The sequence below is a fragment of the Agrilus planipennis genome, unplaced genomic scaffold (genome assembly GCF_000699045.2).
Source record: "Agrilus planipennis isolate EAB-ADULT unplaced genomic scaffold, Apla_2.0 scaffold40, whole genome shotgun sequence".
Lineage (NCBI taxonomy): Eukaryota > Metazoa > Arthropoda > Insecta > Coleoptera > Buprestidae > Agrilus > Agrilus planipennis.
In genome coordinates, this window is record NW_020438938.1 from 32,158 (window position 1) to 54,940 (window position 22,783).

The 22,783-nt window shown below is 33.8% G+C and overlaps 1 protein-coding gene across 5 annotated transcripts; it reads left to right on the forward strand.

The window, feature by feature from the left end:
* Window positions 1-304: 304 nt before the first annotated feature.
* LOC108742795 (protein 4.1 homolog) lies at window positions 305-22,279 on the forward strand. Of its 5 annotated transcripts, none has more exons than XM_025974358.1 (15): window positions 308-603; window positions 1,426-1,585; window positions 1,658-1,805; window positions 2,094-2,388; window positions 2,554-2,669; window positions 3,076-3,298; window positions 3,367-3,539; window positions 3,595-3,689; window positions 14,098-14,166; window positions 14,309-14,467; window positions 14,822-20,512; window positions 20,656-20,877; window positions 21,182-21,286; window positions 21,385-21,597; window positions 21,695-22,279. In XM_025974358.1, exons 2-15 carry the CDS (start codon window positions 1,445-1,447, stop codon window positions 21,881-21,883), a joined length of 7,839 nt encoding a protein of 2,612 aa, XP_025830143.1. In that variant the 5' UTR covers window positions 308-603; window positions 1,426-1,444; the 3' UTR covers window positions 21,884-22,279. The 5 variants fall into 5 exon arrangements, with proteins under 5 accessions (XP_025830147.1, XP_025830146.1, XP_025830143.1 ...); XM_025974357.1 differs by having other exon boundaries at window positions 3,595-3,669; window positions 14,078-14,166; XM_025974359.1 differs by lacking the exon at window positions 308-603 and adding an exon at window positions 1,021-1,134 and having other exon boundaries at window positions 3,595-3,669; window positions 14,078-14,166.
* The last annotated feature ends 504 nt before the right edge of the window (window positions 22,280-22,783 follow it).

Here is a 22,783-nt window from a genome sequence, read left to right on the forward strand (position 1 = left end):
TCTCTTTAACAGAAACTTCTACGTATATTATTATACCGAATAAAAGGAAAATATATGTATATAATGCAAACATCATCTACTTAAAAGTTATTTTTGTAAGGCTGACGGTGCCTCAAGCAGAATGAATGTCAACTATTATACGGATTATATTCATCAGTGACGTAATACCTTGAATATTTTTTCGTTTGATTTCCCACTCTAAGATTGATGATTTTTTTATTCATTTCAACCGATTCCTACGCCAAACGTAAATAAAAATACAGTTCTACACAATTGTTAAGAAAATTTACTAAGAATTATATGAATTTTCTTATTATTGCTTTTCTGCTTGGAATTTTGCAAAAGTAAAACATTAAGTGGTGTTTTACTCAGACAGATTATCGCCTTTTACAAAATAAATAGGGTCGTAGAACGTTTGGTAGGATCCATTGTTATGGTGTGGCAGTGGCAAATACATGTACTAATAAATAGTAAATACCAACACTGCCTAGCTGCTTAACTCATAGTAAAGTGTTTGTGGCCCATCCCAGTTCGTACTGAGTGAGTTTGTATGCCGTAGAACACAAAATTATTTACCATTTTGTTTTATAATCAACTGATAAGGTAAGATTACTGATTAAAATTTTATTTGTGTACAGTGTAATGATGAGAAACAATTAGATAGGTACACTTAGAGTGGTAGAGAGCTTATACAAACAGGGCAGCTTATAATAAATATACTAGTTAATTGTAATTATATGCTATAACAAATAAAATATTTTTTTAATTAAATATTACGATAATAATAAAATAGTCTGATATAACGTATAAAAATTCCGAATTTTCGTACTAAATGCCCGAATGTTTTATCTACTTCGGTGCTGTTAAAAACGATAATATTTGTAAATAATTTTATTGAAAAATGCTTTAGTATTGAATTATCCTAACATAAGTAATTTTGTTGTGATGTATGTGGAATAACTTTCCAAACGAATTTGCATGTATGTGTACATGTGATGCTGTGTATTTGCGTATTCGTGACATAAATATATTGTTGATGAACATCAAATTTAAAACAACACTCATAATTATTATATTTAATTTAACTAAAGAAAACGTGTCGACGTAGAATAAGCAGTACAGTTTGCATCAAAGGTCTAAACATTTATTTAATATATTAGATAGGCATATTAACATATCCCTGGTAAACCAAATTGACAGAAAATATTGTAGAGTTGTCCCTGTTATAAGTACATACTTGAATATTTTTTGATGAAATTTTAAATTAGTAACATACAATGTCCATTTTACTTCTGTATTGTACTGTTGTTTAACCTGATGATAAAATTCTATTTTATATATATTAGGTGTCTCACCTTGTGTGTGTGTGTCCATCTGTATTAGTATATTGTAACGAAACAATTTTTCATACATATTTTTTTATAGCATTAAGTGTAAGACGGACATGCCAGAGCAAAAAAATATGGCAGTCGATTCTGATACAATTAATACATCTCCAGCCAAAACAAAAACATTGACCATAAATCGGACCGTTTTGACTCACGTTACCATGTTGGACGGTACCGTTTTGGACATTTATATAGAGGTAATTGATTAAAAAAACGTGCTGTTTTTGTTTTATTTAAAAAAGTCATATATCTTGTAATTTATCTTGTAGAGAAAAGTAAAAGGTCAAGATCTTTTAGACAAAGTTTGTAAGGCGGTAAACTTAGTAGAAAAGGATTACTTCGGCCTTACTTTCGCTGACAGACAAGATCCAAGGTGCTGGTTAGATTTGGATAAACGGATTGTAAAATTTATTAAAGGTGGGTTAGAATACGAACATCTATATGTATATCCAAGCTAGGCAGAGCCCTCAGGAAAAGTGTCCCAGGACCTTACAGCCCAAATTACATTTTAAAATCCAAGACCTTGGAAAATATAGTAAGCAAATTTTATCAAATCCCAACTACTTTCTCGAAATTACAGTGCTTTTGAACTCTGAAGCATAAAGTACTTACAGTTTGCCCAGCTCTAATATACATATTTATTATTTTATGTGCCCTTAATTGTTAGTTTAAACAGCGTCTAATTATAATATGTTTGAAACACAGCGGAACCTTGGAAGTTCAATTTTCAAGTAAAATTTTACCCTCCGGATCCAGCTCAACTTCAAGAGGACATAACGCGTTACCAGCTGTGTTTACAAATACGTAATGACATTCTCAGTAATCGATTACCATGCTCTTTTGTTACGTACGCATTGTTAGGATCGTACTTGGTGCAATCAGAATTAGGAGATTACGACCCTGACAGTATGAAGTCCAATTATCTCAAAGATTTCAAATTCGCTCCCAATCAAACCCCGGAACTGGAACAGAAAGTTATGGAACTACATAAAACTCATAAGTAACTGATCATTTAGTTTTTTAACATTTACACTGGCAGAATATTGTTTCAAAGCATTTTAACCTTATACTTCAATATTGTACGTAGAATTTACGTAATATTTTATATTATACATATTTATTTTGATTTCAAATAAACATTTTAACAATATTGTATGTAACTTAGGGGCCAATCACCAGCAGAAGCAGAACTTCATTATCTCGAAAACGCAAAGAAACTTGCAATGTACGGGGTCGATCTTCACCCTGCGAAAGATTCCGAAGGAGTCGACATCAACCTCGGTAAATTAAACGTTAATATTCATTATGTATATATATTTATTATTTTTATTTATTTATTTGATAATAGATGGGAAGAACTCCCATTATATAAGGTAGAAAGGTGTGGATGTGAGGAGAGTCACAGTCCATGAATAAACAAAAAACTCTCATGCATTAGTTCTTTAAATAAAGTAATAGAAATAGCATACACATCAATACTACAAAAGTATAAATTCACATCATTCATTGCACATATTAAAAAAGAAAAGAACACAACAATACATCAGGTTTATATTTTTTTTACATGAAAAGTTCGGCTAGTATCACGCAGCATACGACCCAGAACTCTAAAATTCACTTTGTATAACAGATTTTATAACATTATTTTTTAATGAGCAAAGTAATAATTGCATTTTATCAATATTAGGTGTGTGTGCTTCTGGTCTATTGGTTTACAGAGATCGTTTGAGGATCAATAGATTTGCTTGGCCTAAAATTTTAAAAATCAGCTACAAGAGGCACAACTTCTACATAAAAATTCGTCCCGGTGAATTTGAACAATTCGAGTCGACGATTGGTTTCAAGTTGGCTAATCATAGGGCTGCAAAAAAGTTGTGGAAAACTTGTGTCGAACATCACACATTCTTCAGGTAATCTACAAAATTATAATTACATATTATGTGAATGAATTTCCATTTTCCCCGTTTTATTTAATTAGATTGGTAACACCTGAATCTAATCAAAAATCTTCATTATTTCCTCGTCTTGGTTCTAAATTCCGTTATTCTGGTCGCACACATTACGAAACGAAAAAAATGCCAATTGAAAGACCTGCCCCTCATTTCGAAAGGTCGCTATCTGGACGAAGACTAACTTCCCGCAGCATGGATCGTCAGTTTTAATTCCACTTTAAAATTGAATACTTTCGTTAAAAGTTTTTTTGTAGCTTTGGGAAGCAATCAATTGGAGGATGAATACAATGAAATCAATAAACGGCACACTATGCCTCATCCAATTGAACATATGTATACTCCAGAAAAGGACGAATATGCTCTGAAATCGAGACCCCCGAAAGCAAATAAAGAAAAAGAGGAGAAGGACAAAAATAAGGTAAATTTATAGTTTTTATTAAAAGCAAGAAGAAATGTATACCGCATTTACTTGTATTTAGTATTTAGACTGTCATTTATTTTTGTTTTGTAATTTAAAATAATTGTCAGTAATATTTCTAAAAAGTGTTGTTGATTATTAGAAGCCTGTTGGAGGTGTTTCTGTGCTTCCTGTTAGTGGTACCCTGAGCAAAAAGGGTAAAGAAAATTATAAAAATGAAGAAGTGTCCCTTCCTAATCGGTTTCCTAACGAGTTTGAAAAGGAGAATGAAAATGAAAAGAACAAAAATGAACAGTTAAAGGTGAGTTGGGTATGTTATAAACAAGTTGGTTAGTGACCTAGTTATTTTTGTATGTAAAAATTAGCCCAAGGAAATAAGAATACTTGTAAAATTCAATGCCTTACAGAAAGGTAATACCATATAATTGGTAATGTGAGTAAGCTGTTCATTTATATTTCGTTTTTGTAAATTTTTACATGTGCATACTTGAATTTATACATACATATACATAAATGTATTTCCGAAAACAATTTGGCTTGGTTTACCTGTTTTATGTATAAAGAAGTGTACCGTATTCTAGATATAGCGTTATTAGATAAGAAAATGTCTAGACGTAGTGCATGAATTAGTGCATGATTTGTTTTTTGTCTTCAGAGTCCTGGGTTTTTGTCTATTCGTTCAAAAGATAAACCCGATAAGAAAGTGGAAACGAACGAAAGTAAATTGAAAGGTGGTCCTCCCATAGGTTCTCCACAATTGCCAGGTTACACGAGGGACAATTATCAAGGGTTAAACAACAACGGGATCCTTGAAAATTGCCAAAACGAGCCCAGACCTTATCCGCAGATGAAATCCGGAACTGATAAAGACATTGCATCATCTTTTCTGGAAAATGAACGTTATATTAAGGAACCTGTTGTCATTCCACAATCACATATAATAACACCAACAATTACAGCGCCTGCAAACAACAAAACCAGAACTGTCAAGTTGTTTGTTGTCACAGCCGATAAAGATCCAAAAACTGGAAAGCTAGACGTGGAAAATGGCTTTGTCGATATTACTTGTGCAAATCAAAACGCAGAAACTGGTTTAATAGATTCGAAATACGGCATGATAGATCCGTATAGTGGATCTGTTATAATCATCGATCTCTCAAATAATCAAAAGGAAGTACTTCAAGGGCATGTTAATCCCTTTAAACAAATCATTATTAATTCCGGTGCAGTTTTGAACCCCGAAACTGAAAAACCGGACGCAAACAAAGGTCAAATTATTTCAATAATTGAAGACAACAAAACAGCTCTGCCAGGGTTACTACCGATTTTAACTAACAAGAGACTTATCAAAATAAAAGTAGTTACCAGTAAGAAAGATCCAAAGGCTAAAAAAGGCGATGAAATATCGGAATACACAGAAATATGCGATGCTGTTTCTGACCCAATTTCAAGACGGATCGATACAAAATATGGAACAATCGATGTTGAAAGTTCAAAATTTATTCGTAAAGAGCCAAAAACCAACAAGACATTATTCGAACCTGTGACCATTGATGCTGACACGGCGGAAGTTATTATCAAGAGCGGCGTTTGTGACCCAAAAATTGGTAAAGTGGATCCAAATTTAAACCAGATTATTACATTACTAGACAGCAGGGATCCCATAGTGCAAATAACATCTGTAACGTCACCTCGAAATAGTAGTGGCCAAAGAGATGAATTCAAGGAGATTTCAAACGCTTTGGTATATTCCCAAAATGGAAATATTTTAACCAAATATGGACTTATAGATATAATAAATAAGGAATTAGTATATCAGGATCCTAAAACAATTAAGACGATTTCCGTTCCTATTAGATTTGACGGAGCCCGTAATTTAGTATCAATCGATTCAGGTGCTAGACATCCTCATACTGGCATCAATGATAACAACTTAAGCCAAGCCATTCTGATAGGTCCGGAAATAGAGTCAGAAATAAAAATTTTATCAGTATCTGGAAAGGTTGACAGTAAGAAAAAACTCGACCCTAAAAACGCTACAACTGATGCATCTGCGGGAGTGTTTGATCCTCAAAACTGTAAGATATACACCAAGTACGGTATATACGATCCACTTTCCGAAACATTGACATTTATTGAGCCCAAGTCGCTTAAATCAGAAAATAGACATGGTCAACACATTCCAAACACGGACGAAATTCTGTTCAAAGAACTTATAAATCCGAAGTCGGGTAGAATCGATTCTAATTTCGGTAGAATTTTGAAAACCGATTTAAAACAACCAATTGCTGATTCCTCTATTCGAACTTTGCAGCAACAATTACTACCTCATTATCAATTTCAGAATAAAGCGACAAAATCGGTATTGAAAAAGGTAAAAGTACTTATTGTTACATACATCAAAGATCCTAAATACGGTCATGAAAACGAAACAGCTGTTAAATGCGATGGTATACTGCACCCTAACGGTAATATTGAAACGAAATATGGCATATTTAATTTCGACAAACAATCGGCCACTGTAATCGATCCAGTTAGTGGTCAGAGAGAAACCGTGAATGCTTCTCGTATTCCACAAACCGATCAAATTCATATTCCAGTAGGCCGTTTGTTAAATCCAAAAATCGGTAATAAATCCAACGATATGGGCGGAATTGTAACTGTCGTAGATGAAAAGGAGAATAGGCAAGAAAAAAGTGTACTGCTAGGTCCAATGGCACCGCATGTTGTTCCCAAAAAGAGAATTATTAAACTGTCAGTAATTACTGTTAAGAAAGATCCTAAAACAGATAAACTTGATAGATCTAAGAGTACTTTAGAAACACTGATTGCAATTTTTGATCCTTTAAATGACATTATCGAAACTAAGTACGGTCAGATCGATGTAAAAAAAAAAGAATTCTTAACTGTGACGTCTGGATCAAATAAGTTTGTTAAATACCCAATCGAATTTGATGAGAAAACGGGAGAAATTATTCGAAAAACTTACACGGATTCAAAAACAGGAAAGGTAGATAAAAATTTAGCTCAAATTATAAAAGTAATTGGTAGCAAGGATCCTATACTTACGGTAACGACGTCAACGACAAATAAAAATCCGCAAACTGACACTTTTGATGGTCAAAGAGTCCATACGGAGGTAAGTTACGGCAAAGTTGAACTTGGACGTGGTGTACTTATCACCAAACATGGAACGATTGATTTTGCTAACAAAACCATTTCTACCAAAGATCCCACAACTAATACATATCTTAAGAATCCAATCGAAATAGATAAAGACTATAATGGGAATGTTACCGTTTTTGACAGATCCAACCCAAATCTGCTTCGAATCATCAAAATAGACGAACAGGAACTCGATTCAGAAGTACAAATCTCATCCATTTTGGGGAAGGTAGATTCTAAGAAAAACACCATTGAATCGGCAAGTTCAAATTTAGAAACTACTGTTGCACTTTATGATCCGGAAAGAAGTAAAATATTCACAAAGTACGGTATTTTGGATCCTATTGCCGAAAGTTTGTCGGTAATGGATCTGAAAACGAAAAAGTTGGAAGTTAAACATGGCTTTGTAGATTCTCATTCGGGAGCTCTTGTCTTTAAAGGTGGGTGTATCAACCCTAAAACTGGCAAAATCGACCCACACTTGGGGAGATCGATTGCAGTTGAAATTACAGAACCTGACGTACATGACGGCGATAGCGATAGTAGTGAAATGGAACCAGTAGAAAAGCCCATTTCAAAGCCACCGGAAATAAAGCACGTAATTAAAACAGAAGATATCCAAAAGCTTCCGGAATTGCCGATCTTACAAAAAATATCTGATGTCTCAATGGATTTAATTAAAGCTGAAATATTGGAAAATCAACATAATGCAGAAAAAAAACTGGCATTAAAACAGCACATATCGTCCCCGTCGAATTTATCCAAAACCGATCTAATAAGTACTTCTAATAATCCATCTGTAAAAATAATGGTCATTATATCAAAGAGAGACCTGAACACGGGAGTCGTAGATATAGAAAGTGGAACGGTCGATCATATATCAGGTACTTATGACTCTCAAACTAATTTAATCGATACTAAATATGGCGTGATTGATTTAAAAAAAGCGTCCCTTACGACAATAGATCCTTCAACAGGTCAGTTGCAAGTGTTACAAGGAAAAATAGATTCTTTAACAAATCAATTAACAATATCTTGTGATAAAGTCGTCGATCCCAAAACAGGCAAAATAAATCCCAGTTTGGGATACATTTTTTCAATTGCCGGGCTTAAACATGCCCAGGATGTATCTGGGTCGAAAGTTTTGATACCTAAAAAGCGGATCATTAAAATTACCGCAGTTACAACTAAAACTGAACCTAAGACCGGAAAGTTAGACGTGGAAAAAAGTCAAGTCGAACAATCAACTGCTTCATTGGACACCTCTACTGGTTTAATACAATCAAAGTATGGGCTGATAGATATTAAAAGTAAAAAGTTGCTCATAAATGATCCAAAATCAGGCAAAGTTGAAGCAAAACCTGTATTAATAAACGAGAACAACGGACAGGTTATAATTAAAAATAGTCTTGTTGATCCCAATAGTGTCAAAGGCGATGATTCTTTAGAAAAAATTATTACTATTGGAGGTCCCATCGATTCAATCGTCGAAATAACTGTTATTACTTGTAAAATGGATACTTCTAAAAAATCGTACGATCTTAATACCGCTCAGGTAGAAACTGTAATGGCACTGAAGAATAACGTAACTGAGGAAATCAACAGTAAATTTGGTAAAATAAATTTGAGGTCGTCGATAATGACAACGAAAGACCTAAAGACGAATAAATTGGAAGTCAGACCGATCTCTTTCGATGATATGGGTAATGCAATTGTCACCGGCGTTGTAGATCTGAAATCTGGTAAAATTGACCCGAATCTAATTCAAATCATTCAAGTAAGAGAACCTGTAGTGCCTCAGGTTCAAATAACATCGTTTTTTGGTAAAATAGATAATAAAAAAAATATCGTCGAAACGAAAAATGCTGTGCCTGAAATTTCATATGGCATGTATAATCCAGATAACAATAAAATCGATACTAAATTAGGGCAGATCGATCCAGTGAAAGGGACTCTATGCTACACCGACTATAAAACTGGAAAACCCGAAGTAAAACAAGGTACAATTGACCCAATAACTGGCCAGATTCTGTTCAGAGGTATAGTGAATAAAAAAACTGGCAAATTAGATCCCAATACAGGCAGAGTGGTGTCTGTTCTTATAGCGGAACCAAAAATCGACGAAGGCGGTAATGTTTTACCAAAACAACAGAAACACGTTAGGTTTAATAACAAAAATAATCAAGTATGGATATTCGATCATCAAGATCCGATCACGCAACAAGATGTATTTGTTAGTGGCCATATCGACCCGGTCAGCGGCTATATAACAACCTTATATGGATATAATGATCCAAAGTCTGGATATGTTTCTGGTTCTATGAAAATTGACTCGAACAATATTTTAATTGATCCAGAAACCAACGAAATTTATTCTAAAACTGGAGAAGTTGATGAATCTGGATCACCTTTGTATTCATCTTCTCAAGTCCATCCAGAAACGGGAAATATTTATTTGAAATATTCGAAAAAAGAACAGAATACTGGCAAATTTGTCATTTTAAAAATTTACGTGGTATCTCCAACAACAGAAGACCAAATAAAAGAATTACAACCCAACGAGTGTGATATTGATGAAAAAACGGGTAAAATAACCGGCATTCTCAAACATACGGTTTATATGTACAGCATGATCGATCCTAAATCTGGCAAACTAGTTCAAATCGATCCTAATGATCCATTAATTACGAATTCAAAAACAAAAGTAACTCAAATTATGACGTTATCTGGAGAAATTGACGATAAAACTGGTAAAATACATACTGAATGGGGACATATTGATCCTGCCACTGGTAATATCGATCCTGAAACTGCCAGGAAGAATCCCATTACTGGGGAATTAATATTGAATTACGCACAAATCGATCCTTCACATTTCGAAACCACTACCGAACCAAAAGTTAAAACAAGACACAGTCCGTTCAACCGAATTAAAGAATCCACCGCATCCGATGAAGAATCGAGTGAAGATGATTTAAACGATTATTCGACCGAAATTTTAGGCGATATCGTCAATATGGACAAGGCGCAATTCAAGAAGCACCCTGCCATGCCTGTAATTGTTAAAACAACGACCAAGCAGATCATAACGAAGGATAAAGGTGGTGTTACACAAAATATCCAAGAGCGGGTAGAGGATGCCAGAACTGGGGAAGTGACGGTTTCCACCCATTTGAATAAGGTAAGTGTAATATAATATATTAGTTATTTCATACATGTATTTATATGTATAATCGTACAAAAAGATAAATGCTCTTTTGCATGCAATGTTAAGTTGGCTTTTTTTATTATTTATTNATTTCATTTTTCAGGTATTCACCGTGAACTATACCCGACAGATAGAATAACTTTGCACCTGGATAAACCTCTGTCCAAAATCTGTGTTTAAGCATCCTTTTTGTATTCTTTAATGCTTGATAGTTTTTTATCATATCCAAATGTGTTAAAATGCCTATGATTTTTGGCATACCATGGACCTGACAAATATTTAAAAATTCAAAAAATTCCATTTCAAAGCCAAAACTTGCATCACATAAAACCAATACTAAATCAGCCACTTTAGCTAAATCTATCATTGAATTGATATCATTTTTACATTCCATCAATGTAATTCTTTGTTTTTTCCCCATTACCAAAGTGACAGGACCTTTTATATCTGATAATGGGGTTTTTGAGAAAAGTTTTACTAGATTAACTATTAGTGTAGTTTTTCCTACTTTAGGAGGCCCTACTACTGCTACCAAAAGTGGTGGTGGCTCAATAGGAGTTCGATCAACAACTGGTACATGTTGCTTCTTGGTTTCAATGTCCTGTTTACGTCTAAATCTTTGTTCTGCTTTAACAGCAGATTTAAAAGTAAATGCTTTAGGATTTTTTTCTTTAATTTCTGCAGTTTCCGATTTTAACTTTTTCTTTTTGTCAACTTTACCACCTGAAACAGAAAATAATACATATAATCTTGTAATACAAATTATTTCACATGCAAAATTAATGAAACTGTTATATTAATGACATAAAAACAATAACCATATTTCGATTTTTATAAAATATGGCAAAAAAAACAATAAAATTAGAATTAGTGTTTCATGTAAAGATCATGTGTTTTAACCAAAACTTGAATTTTACCTGCACATTTAACTTTATGTTTTTTTTCTGTATTTTCACCATTTAAATTGTTCATCTTAAATTGTAAAATATATGATTATTATGAATATAAAAATATTTTTGAATTGCGATATTAAAGTAATCGAAATCTCTGATGACCTTTGCTTTAGGTCCCTGCTGACATATTTCAACATTAACCTATGTTTCAATCATAGTCGACCATAGTTTCAACCATAGACATATATTAATGGACGTGCCTTAGCCGTATGTCGTTGTAATAATTTCTTGGTTCGAAAAGTGAGTGAGATAGCGTACGGTTTCGGACTAGTGCTATCTCTTTCGTGACACGCTTACGCACTATCGTGAGAGAGATGGATATTGTCCGAAACTTCATTCCATCTCTTTCTTATGTTGTACCACAAGGCATGTCCATTATAAACGTCGATGATCGTAATACAATTGAAAAATTTAGTGTTATTTGTAATTATTTCCACCTGCCCCGAATCAATTATTCTTTTTTTTAACAGAACTTATGGACACAAAATTACAGTATGTATATATTTAGAGCCCGCAAACAACGCACAATTTATTGGTAAAGTTTGAATCGGTGGATTATTTATATCGGATGCCAGTTTTACACGATTCCGTAAAGGATAGGTCTTGGGTAGGGCGCTATGAATCTACTTATATCAAAAAATACAAATACATTTTAAAATAAGCAGAGATTACTTATAGTTATAGTCTGAGTAATAGATAAACTGTCAGGAACTTGCCGCTATTATTCTTATTCTGGGTGTGTTCCGAAATATAACCCGGTATACCCAGTGCTGATGACGTCTAATTGACGCCATATTGAGAATAGTGTTTGTGCTCGTTTACAACAATTTTGCTCCAAAAGTTATTAACGTTTATTACAATAAACAATTGTCCAAACTCTGAAGCACACACGCCCGTTTGATATACTGTTACGACACACTTGTTTCACCAGTACAATATGGTGGTACACCAGTACAATATGGCGTCGATTCATGACGTCGTCAGCACTGACCAGTATGCTGGGTTATATTTCGGAACACACCCTCTTTCTATTGGTTGGACCACAGATTATAAAAATTGATTGAACCATAGATTAGAGATATTGATTGAACTATAGATCAGATATATATATACTGTCGTAAGCATCGACGTTTACTAATGGACATGCCTTAGTAGATTACCCTTACCCTTTGTAGATCTATTATCTATGGCCTTAGTGGTCAGAATCGTGATACAACAAAAGAAAGAGATGGAACGAAGTTTCGGATAATATCCATCTCTCTCTGCGTAAGTGTGTCATGAAAGAGATAGCACTAGTCCGAAACCGTACGCCTCTCCCTCACTTTTCGAGCCAAAAAATTATTACAACGACATACGGCTAAGGCACGTCCATTAATATATGTCTATGGTCGTAAATATATATTTCTTTAATGTACGGGTTGGACTCACGATGGCATGAGAATAACTACTTGTATAGTGCTGTACTCATTTTAGGCATATTTTAGATTATCCATATTTTAGATAAAAGCTGCAGTCACATATTTGCAATAAATATTTATGATTGTCTGTTTATAATTTACACTTCCGTATCTGTCCCTGCTGTAAAAAGACCTTATATATGTTTAAGTTGCCCTGATTAAGCATTTGATAAAACTTGTAACGCTGTAAAATAATAAACAAAAATATTAACAAAATTTTTCAATGTAATCGTAAATTAATTATCTGTTACGTCATTGCTTCTCTTTAACAGAAACTTCTACGTATATTATTATACCGAATAAAAGGAAAATATATGTATATAATGCAAACATCATCTACTTAAAAGTTATTTTTGTAAGGCTGACGGTGCCTCAAGCAGAATGAATGTCAACTATTATACGGATTATATTCATCAGTGACGTAATACCTTGAATATTTTTTCGTTTGATTTCCCACTCTAAGATTGATGATTTTTTTATTCATTTCAACCGATTCCTACGCCAAACGTAAATAAAAATACAGTTCTACACAATTGTTAAGAAAATTTACTAAGAATTATATGAATTTTCTTATTATTGCTTTTCTGCTTGGAATTTTGCAAAAGTAAAACATTAAGTGGTGTTTTACTCAGACAGATTATCGCCTTTTACAAAATAAATAGGGTCGTAGAACGTTTGGTAGGATCCATTGTTATGGTGTGGCAGTGGCAAATACATGTACTAATAAATAGTAAATACCAACACTGCCTAGCTGCTTAACTCATAGTAAAGTGTTTGTGGCCCATCCCAGTTCGTACTGAGTGAGTTTGTATGCCGTAGAACACAAAATTATTTACCATTTTGTTTTATAATCAACTGATAAGGTAAGATTACTGATTAAAATTTTATTTGTGTACAGTGTAATGATGAGAAACAATTAGATAGGTACACTTAGAGTGGTAGAGAGCTTATACAAACAGGGCAGCTTATAATAAATATACTAGTTAATTGTAATTATATCATATAACAAATAAAATATTTTTTTAATTAAATTTTACGATAATAATAAAATAGTCTGATATAACGTATAAAAATTCCGAATTTTCGTACTAAATGCCCGAATGTTTTATCTACTTCGGTGCTGTTAAAAACGATAATATTTGTAAATAATTTTATTGAAAAATGCTTTAGTATTGAATTATCCTAACATAAGTAATTTTGTTGTGATGTATGTGGAATAACTTTCCAAACGAATTTGCATGTATGTGTACATGTGATGCTGTGTATTTGCGTATTCGTGACATAAATATATTGTTGATGAACATCAAATTTAAAACAACACTCATAATTATTATATTTAATTTAACTAAAGAAAACGTGTCGACGTAGAATAAGCAGTACAGATTGCATCAAAGGTCTAAACATTTATTTAATATATTAGATAGGCATATTAACATATCCCTGGTAAACCAAATTGACAGAAAATATTGTAGAGTTGTCCCTGTTATAAGTACATACTTGAATATTTTTTGATGAAATTTNCTCATCCAATTGAACATATGTATACTCCAGAAAAGGACGAATATGCTCTGAAATCGAGACCCCCGAAAGCAAATAAAGAAAAAGAGGAGAAGGACAAAAATAAGGTAAATTTATAGTTTTTATTAAAAGCAAGAAGAAATGTATACCGCATTTACTTGTATTTAGTATTTAGACTGTCATTTATTTTTGTTTTGTAATTTAAAATAATTGTCAGTAATATTTCTAAAAAGTGTTGTTGATTATTAGAAGCCTGTTGGAGGTGTTTCTGTGCTTCCTGTTAGTGGTACCCTGAGCAAAAAGGGTAAAGAAAATTATAAAAATGAAGAAGTGTCCCTTCCTAATCGGTTTCCTAACGAGTTTGAAAAGGAGAATGAAAATGAAAAGAACAAAAATGAACAGTTAAAGGTGAGTTGGGTATGTTATAAACAAGTTGGTTAGTGACCTAGTTATTTTTGTATGTAAAAATTAGCCCAAGGAAATAAGAATACTTGTAAAATTCAATGCCTTACAGAAAGGTAATACCATATAATTGGTAATGTGAGTAAGCTGTTCATTTATATTTCGTTTTTGTAAATTTTTACATGTGCATACTTGAATTTATACATACATATACATAAATGTATTTCCGAAAACAATTTGGCTTGGTTTACCTGTTTTATGTATAAAGAAGTGTACCGTATTCTAGATATAGCGTTATTAGATAAGAAAATGTCTAGACGTAGTGCATGAATTAGTGCATGATTTGTTTTTTGTCTTCAGAGTCCTGGGTTTTTGTCTATTCGTTCAAAAGATAAACCCGATAAGAAAGTGGAAACGAACGAAAGTAAATTGAAAGGTGGTCCTCCCATAGGTTCTCCACAATTGCCAGGTTACACGAGGGACAATTATCAAGGGTTAAACAACAACGGGATCCTTGAAAATTGCCAAAACGAGCCCAGACCTTATCCGCAGATGAAATCCGGAACTGATAAAGACATTGCATCATCTTTTCTGGAAAATGAACGTTATATTAAGGAACCTGTTGTCATTCCACAATCACATATAATAACACCAACAATTACAGCGCCTGCAAACAACAAAACCAGAACTGTCAAGTTGTTTGTTGTCACAGCCGATAAAGATCCAAAAACTGGAAAGCTAGACGTGGAAAATGGCTTTGTCGATATTACTTGTGCAAATCAAAACGCAGAAACTGGTTTAATAGATTCGAAATACGGCATGATAGATCCGTATAGTGGATCTGTTATAATCATCGATCTCTCAAATAATCAAAAGGAAGTACTTCAAGGGCATGTTAATCCCTTTAAACAAATCATTATTAATTCCGGTGCAGTTTTGAACCCCGAAACTGAAAAACCGGACGCAAACAAAGGTCAAATTATTTCAATAATTGAAGACAACAAAACAGCTCTGCCAGGGTTACTACCGATTTTAACTAACAAGAGACTTATCAAAATAAAAGTAGTTACCAGTAAGAAAGATCCAAAGGCTAAAAAAGGCGATGAAATATCGGAATACACAGAAATATGCGATGCTGTTTCTGACCCAATTTCAAGACGGATCGATACAAAATATGGAACAATCGATGTTGAAAGTTCAAAATTTATTCGTAAAGAGCCAAAAACCAACAAGACATTATTCGAACCTGTGACCATTGATGCTGACACGGCGGAAGTTATTATCAAGAGCGGCGTTTGTGACCCAAAAATTGGTAAAGTGGATCCAAATTTAAACCAGATTATTACATTACTAGACAGCAGGGATCCCATAGTGCAAATAACATCTGTAACGTCACCTCGAAATAGTAGTGGCCAAAGAGATGAATTCAAGGAGATTTCAAACGCTTTGGTATATTCCCAAAATGGAAATATTTTAACCAAATATGGACTTATAGATATAATAAATAAGGAATTAGTATATCAGGATCCTAAAACAATTAAGACGATTTCCGTTCCTATTAGATTTGACGGAGCCCGTAATTTAGTATCAATCGATTCAGGTGCTAGACATCCTCATACTGGCATCAATGATAACAACTTAAGCCAAGCCATTCTGATAGGTCCGGAAATAGAGTCAGAAATAAAAATTTTATCAGTATCTGGAAAGGTTGACAGTAAGAAAAAACTCGACCCTAAAAACGCTACAACTGATGCATCTGCGGGAGTGTTTGATCCTCAAAACTGTAAGATATACACCAAGTACGGTATATACGATCCACTTTCCGAAACATTGACATTTATTGAGCCCAAGTCGCTTAAATCAGAAAATAGACATGGTCAACACATTCCAAACACGGACGAAATTCTGTTCAAAGAACTTATAAATCCGAAGTCGGGTAGAATCGATTCTAATTTCGGTAGAATTTTGAAAACCGATTTAAAACAACCAATTGCTGATTCCTCTATTCGAACTTTGCAGCAACAATTACTACCTCATTATCAATTTCAGAATAAAGCGACAAAATCGGTATTGAAAAAGGTAAAAGTACTTATTGTTACATACATCAAAGATCCTAAATACGGTCATGAAAACGAAACAGCTGTTAAATGCGATGGTATACTGCACCCTAACGGTAATATTGAAACGAAATATGGCATATTTAATTTCGACAAACAATCGGCCACTGTAATCGATCCAGTTAGTGGTCAGAGAGAAACCGTGAATGCTTCTCGTATTCCACAAACCGATCAAATTCATATTCCAGTAGGCCGTTTGTTAAATCCAAAAATCGGTAATAAATCCAACGATATGGGCGGAATTGTAACTGTCGTAGATGAAAAGGAGAATAGGCAAGAAAAAAGTGTACTGCTAGGTCCAATGGCACCGCATGTTGTTCCCAAAAAGAGAATTATTAAACTGTCAGTAATTACTGTTAAGAAAGATCCTAAAACAGATAAACTTGATAGATCTAAGAGTACTTTAGAAACACTGATTGCAATTTTTGATCCTTTAAATGACATTATCGAAACTAAGTACGGTCAGATCGATGTAAAAAAAAAAGAATTCTTAACTGTGACGTCTGGATCAAATAAGTTTGTTAAATACCCAATCGAATTTGATGAGAAAACGGGAGAAATTATTCGAAAAACTTACACGGATTCAAAAACAGGAAAGGTAGATAAAAATTTAGCTCAAATTATAAAAGTAATTGGTAGCAAGGATCCTATACTTACGGTAACGACGTCAACGACAAATAAAAATCCGCAAACTGACACTTTTGATGGTCAAAGAGTCCATACGGAGGTAAGTTACGGCAAAGTTGAACTTGGACGTGGTGTACTTATCACCAAACATGGAACGATTGATTTTGCTAACAAAACCATTTCTACCAAAGATCCCACAACTAATACATATCTTAAGAATCCAATCGAAATAGATAAAGACTATAATGGGAATGTTACCGTTTTTGACAGATCCAACCCAAATCTGCTTCGAATCATCAAAATAGACGAACAGGAACTCGATTCAGAAGTACAAATCTCATCCATTTTGGGGAAGGTAGATTCTAAGAAAAACACCATTGAATCGGCAAGTTCAAATTTAGAAACTACTGTTGCACTTTATGATCCGGAAAGAAGTAAAATATTCACAAAGTACGGTATTTTGGATCCTATTGCCGAAAGTTTGTCGGTAATGGATCTGAAAACGAAAAAGTTGGAAGTTAAACATGGCTTTGTAGATTCTCATTCGGGAGCTCTTGTCTTTAAAGGTGGGTGTATCAACCCTAAAACTGGCAAAATCGACCCACACTTGGGGAGATCGATTGCAGTTGAAATTACAGAACCTGACGTACATGACGGCGATAGCGATAGTAGTGAAATGGAACCAGTAGAAAAGCCCATTTCAAAGCCACCGGAAATAAAGCACGTAATTAAAACAGAAGATATCCAAAAGCTTCCGGAATTGCCGATCTTACAAAAAATATCTGATGTCTCAATGGATTTAATTAAAGCTGAAATATTGGAAAATCAACATAATGCAGAAAAAAAACTGGCATTAAAACAGCACATATCGTCCCCGTCGAATTTATCCAAAACCGATCTAATAAGTACTTCTAATAATCCATCTGTAAAAATAATGGTCATTATATCAAAGAGAGACCTGAACACGGGAGTCGTAGATATAGAAAGTGGAACGGTCGATCATATATCAGGTACTTATGACTCTCAAACTAATTTAATCGATACTAAATATGGCGTGATTGATTTAAAAAAAGCGTCCCTTACGACAATAGATCCTTCAACAGGTCAGTTGCAAGTGTTACAAGGAAAAATAGATTCTTTAACAAATCAATTAACAATATCTTGTGATAAAGTCGTCGATCCCAAAACAGGCAAAATAAATCCCAGTTTGGGATACATTTTTTCAATTGCCGGGCTTAAACATGCCCAGGATGTATCTGGGTCGAAAGTTTTGATACCTAAAAAGCGGATCATTAAAATTACCGCAGTTACAACTAAAACTGAACCTAAGACCGGAAAGTTAGACGTGGAAAAAAGTCAAGTCGAACAATCAACTGCTTCATTGGACACCTCTACTGGTTTAATACAATCAAAGTATGGGCTGATAGATATTAAAAGTAAAAAGTTGCTCATAAATGATCCAAAATCAGGCAAAGTTGAAGCAAAACCTGTATTAATAAACGAGAACAACGGACAGGTTATAATTAAAAATAGTCTTGTTGATCCCAATAGTGTCAAAGGCGATGATTCTTTAGAAAAAATTATTACTATTGGAGGTCCCATCGATTCAATCGTCGAAATAACTGTTATTACTTGTAAAATGGATACTTCTAAAAAATCGTACGATCTTAATACCGCTCAGGTAGAAACTGTAATGGCACTGAAGAATAACGTAACTGAGGAAATCAACAGTAAATTTGGTAAAATAAATTTGAGGTCGTCGATAATGACAACGAAAGACCTAAAGACGAATAAATTGGAAGTCAGACCGATCTCTTTCGATGATATGGGTAATGCAATTGTCACCGGCGTTGTAGATCTGAAATCTGGTAAAATTGACCCGAATCTAATTCAAATCATTCAAGTAAGAGAACCTGTAGTGCCTCAGGTTCAAATAACATCGTTTTTTGGTAAAATAGATAATAAAAAAAATATCGTCGAAACGAAAAATGCTGTGCCTGAAATTTCATATGGCATGTATAATCCAGATAACAATAAAATCGATACTAAATTAGGGCAGATCGATCCAGTGAAAGGGACTCTATGCTACACCGACTATAAAACTGGAAAACCCGAAGTAAAACAAGGTACAATTGACCCAATAACTGGCCAGATTCTGTTCAGAGGTATAGTGAATAAAAAAACTGGCAAATTAGATCCCAATACAGGCAGAGTGGTGTCTGTTCTTATAGCGGAACCAAAAATCGACGAAGGCGGTAATGTTTTACCAAAACAACAGAAACACGTTAGGTTTAATAACAAAAATAATCAAGTATGGATATTCGATCATCAAGATCCGATCACGCAACAAGATGTATTTGTTAGTGGCCATATCGACCCGGTCAGCGGCTATATAACAACCTTATATGGATATAATGATCCAAAGTCTGGATATGTTTCTGGTTCTATGAAAATTGACTCGAACAATATTTTAATTGATCCAGAAACCAACGAAATTTATTCTAAAACTGGAGAAGTTGATGAATCTGGATCACCTTTGTATTCATCTTCTCAAGTCCATCCAGAAACGGGAAATATTTATTTGAAATATTCGAAAAAAGAACAGAATACTGGCAAATTTGTCATTTTAAAAATTTACGTGGTATCTCCAACAACAGAAGACCAAATAAAAGAATTACAACCCAACGAGTGTGATATTGATGAAAAAACGGGTAAAATAACCGGCATTCTCAAACATACGGTTTATATGTACAGCATGATCGATCCTAAATCTGGCAAACTAGTTCAAATCGATCCTAATGATCTATTAATTACGAATTCAAAAACAAAAGTAACTCAAATTATGACGTTATCTGGAGAAATTGACGATAAAACTGGTAAAATACATACTGAATGGGGACATATTGATCCTGCCACTGGTAATATCGATCCTGAAACTGCCAGGAAGAATCCCATTACTGGGGAATTAATATTGAATTACGCACAAATCGATCCTTCACATTTCGAAACCACTACCGAACCAAAAGTTAAAACAAGACACAGTCCGTTCAACCGAATTAAAGAATCCACCGCATCCGATGAAGAATCGAGTGAAGATGATTTAAACGATTATTCGACCGAAATTTTAGGCGATATCGTCAATATGGACAAGGCGCAATTCAAGAAGCACCCTGCCATGCCTGTAATTGTTAAAACAACGACCAAGCAGATCATAACGAAGGATAAAGGTGGTGTTACACAAAATATCCAAGAGCGGGTAGAGGATGCCAGAACTGGGGAAGTGACGGTTTCCACCCATTTGAATAAGGTAAGTGTAATATAATATATTAGTTATTTCATACATGTATTTATATGTATAATCGTACAAAAAGATAAATGCTCTTTTGCATGCAATGTTAAGTTGGCTTTTTTTATTATTTATTTTGTTGTTTTTTTTTTTTTTTTCTTAAGGCCGATGTTATAACTGACGAAAGCAACTCACCGTTTGTAACCGCGCGAGCCGTTACAACTCGAACAGCAACTACACACGAAGATCTCGAAACAAATGCTCGTACGCAACAACTGCAGGAAAAAACTGTTGCTCATTCGATGACTTCAAGCGCTACCAGACAAGAGCAAAGAACGGTTACTCAAGAAGTAAAAACTACTAGTACCGTTGTTAGCGGGGATCAGGTTATTGTTTTTTTATTTTTGCTGTTATAAAAAATGCGTCATGTACATGCGTTGGTAATAGCTTAAGTTTTATTTTATTGTTAACGTTATGGAAGAAACATTATAACAAAACACGGAACGTTTTGTCGTTAATTCCTTTCGTATGTTCGGAAGTCCCGTAAAAATTGCTCCTTTCGTATGCATACATTAACAATAAATTTGCTTGAGCTATTATTATGTTATCTCTCCAATATTAAAATATGAAATGTACGAACGATTGTTGTTTTTGCTAACATGGCATGGCTTTTTTTAATAATAATCATAGCGGACACGAAGAGATAGCATATGCTCGACAAGTTCCGATGATTCCGGTACACCTATTGATCCACCTGAACCATCAGGTCGTCACGATTATACTAGTGACTTACAGGTAGGCAAAAATAATAAAAATAAGTAAGGTCAAATGTGTTGATAATACAGTTAGTAACAGAAGATAACAAAACATAACACTTAAATACATTTTTGTAGGGAGAAGTTCCGGAAGGAATTGTGCACACCGAAACAGTAGTTTACAGTGGTGAATCAGGAACGACACCCATTGCCACAACACAAGTACCTGTTGTTGCTACAGAAACCAGAAAAGTCCATTTGGAATCGGAAGATGGAAATTATCAAGCCACCGGCGAAATAGTTAGTTCCCAGACGATTAGCTCGAAGACTCGGACCGTCGAAACTATAACAGTATGTAAAAAGAAAATTTTGTTATTATTAATATAATATAATGGTAAACGTATGTGTTTATTTGCCAAAACAAACTATTTATATATAAAAATTTCAGTATAAAACAGAACGAGATGGTGTAGTTGAGACACGAGTAGAGCAGAAAATAACGATTCAGTCGGATGGGGATCCAATTGATCACGATCGTGCTTTAGCCGAAGCTATCCAAGAAGCGACTGCAATGAATCCAGATATGACTGTTGAAAAGATCGAAATCCAACAGCAAACCGCTCAGCAACAGCAATAATGTATAAGTAAACAAATTAATTATTTCTATTTATTGACTGGTTATATGTACCTATATTCTTTTTTTGTTTTCTAAAATTGTGTACATGTGCACCCATTAGAGAAGCTTCTAGTTCGAGATAAAAAAGAGAATATGCGTTGTTACAAGTTACTTTAAAAAATCCGTATATGTGCCGTTATTTGTTAATGATATTTTAATATTTAAAAACAAACTATTCTCATTAATTGTGTATCTATATAAGTGTATAACTTCACACACAACCAATATTGACATTTATCTTATCTGCTTATTTACAGTAATTTCATGGAAAAAGCATTTTTTTGTTACTCCTTTCAAAAACATTTCGAAACATATTTTTCTTTTAGCGTATAAGTACATTCCAACATTAATTTGAGAAAGTAAAGGATTTCAATAGATTAACTAGCAGAAGCACTGCTTATTATTCCCATACAAACATGGATACATACAAATTGTATTTCTATTATATACACATTTTTATATTATTTTAATAACAATTTAGTCGCTTAATTTAATTTTTGTAAGTATTATTCCCACATTACGATTTATAAATAGATTTATATTTATATAATTTTGCTCTCGTGGTTCTTTTTTAAATTATGTATTAGCGGAACCAAAAATCGACGAAGGCGGTAATGTTTTACCAAAACAACAGAAACACGTTAGGTTTAATAACAAAAATAATCAAGTATGGATATTCGATCATCAAGATCCGATCACGCAACAAGATGTATTTGTTAGTGGCCATATCGACCCGGTNAATTCTGTAGATTAGTCAAAACTGCAAATCACTAATTATGTTAACATCCTTCCGTCTACGTTTGGTGGGTTATATAACTACAATATCTCAAACAGCTGTAGATAGTAAAATATAAATTTAAT

What these genes read in the sequence shown, in the direction of transcription:
- LOC108742795 (XM_025974358.1), top strand. Translation starts at nt 1,445, where the DNA reads ATGCCAGAGCAAAAAAATATGGCAGTCGATTCTGATACAATTAATACA. An exon ending in GATTGTAAAATTTATTAAAG is followed by an intron (nt 1,806 to 2,093) that starts GTGGGTTAGAAT and finishes TTTGAAACACAG; the next exon opens with CGGAACCTTGGAAGTTCAAT. An exon ending in AACTTCCCGCAGCATGGATC is followed by an intron (nt 3,540 to 3,594) that starts GTCAGTTTTAAT and finishes GTTTTTTTGTAG; the next exon opens with CTTTGGGAAGCAATCAATTG.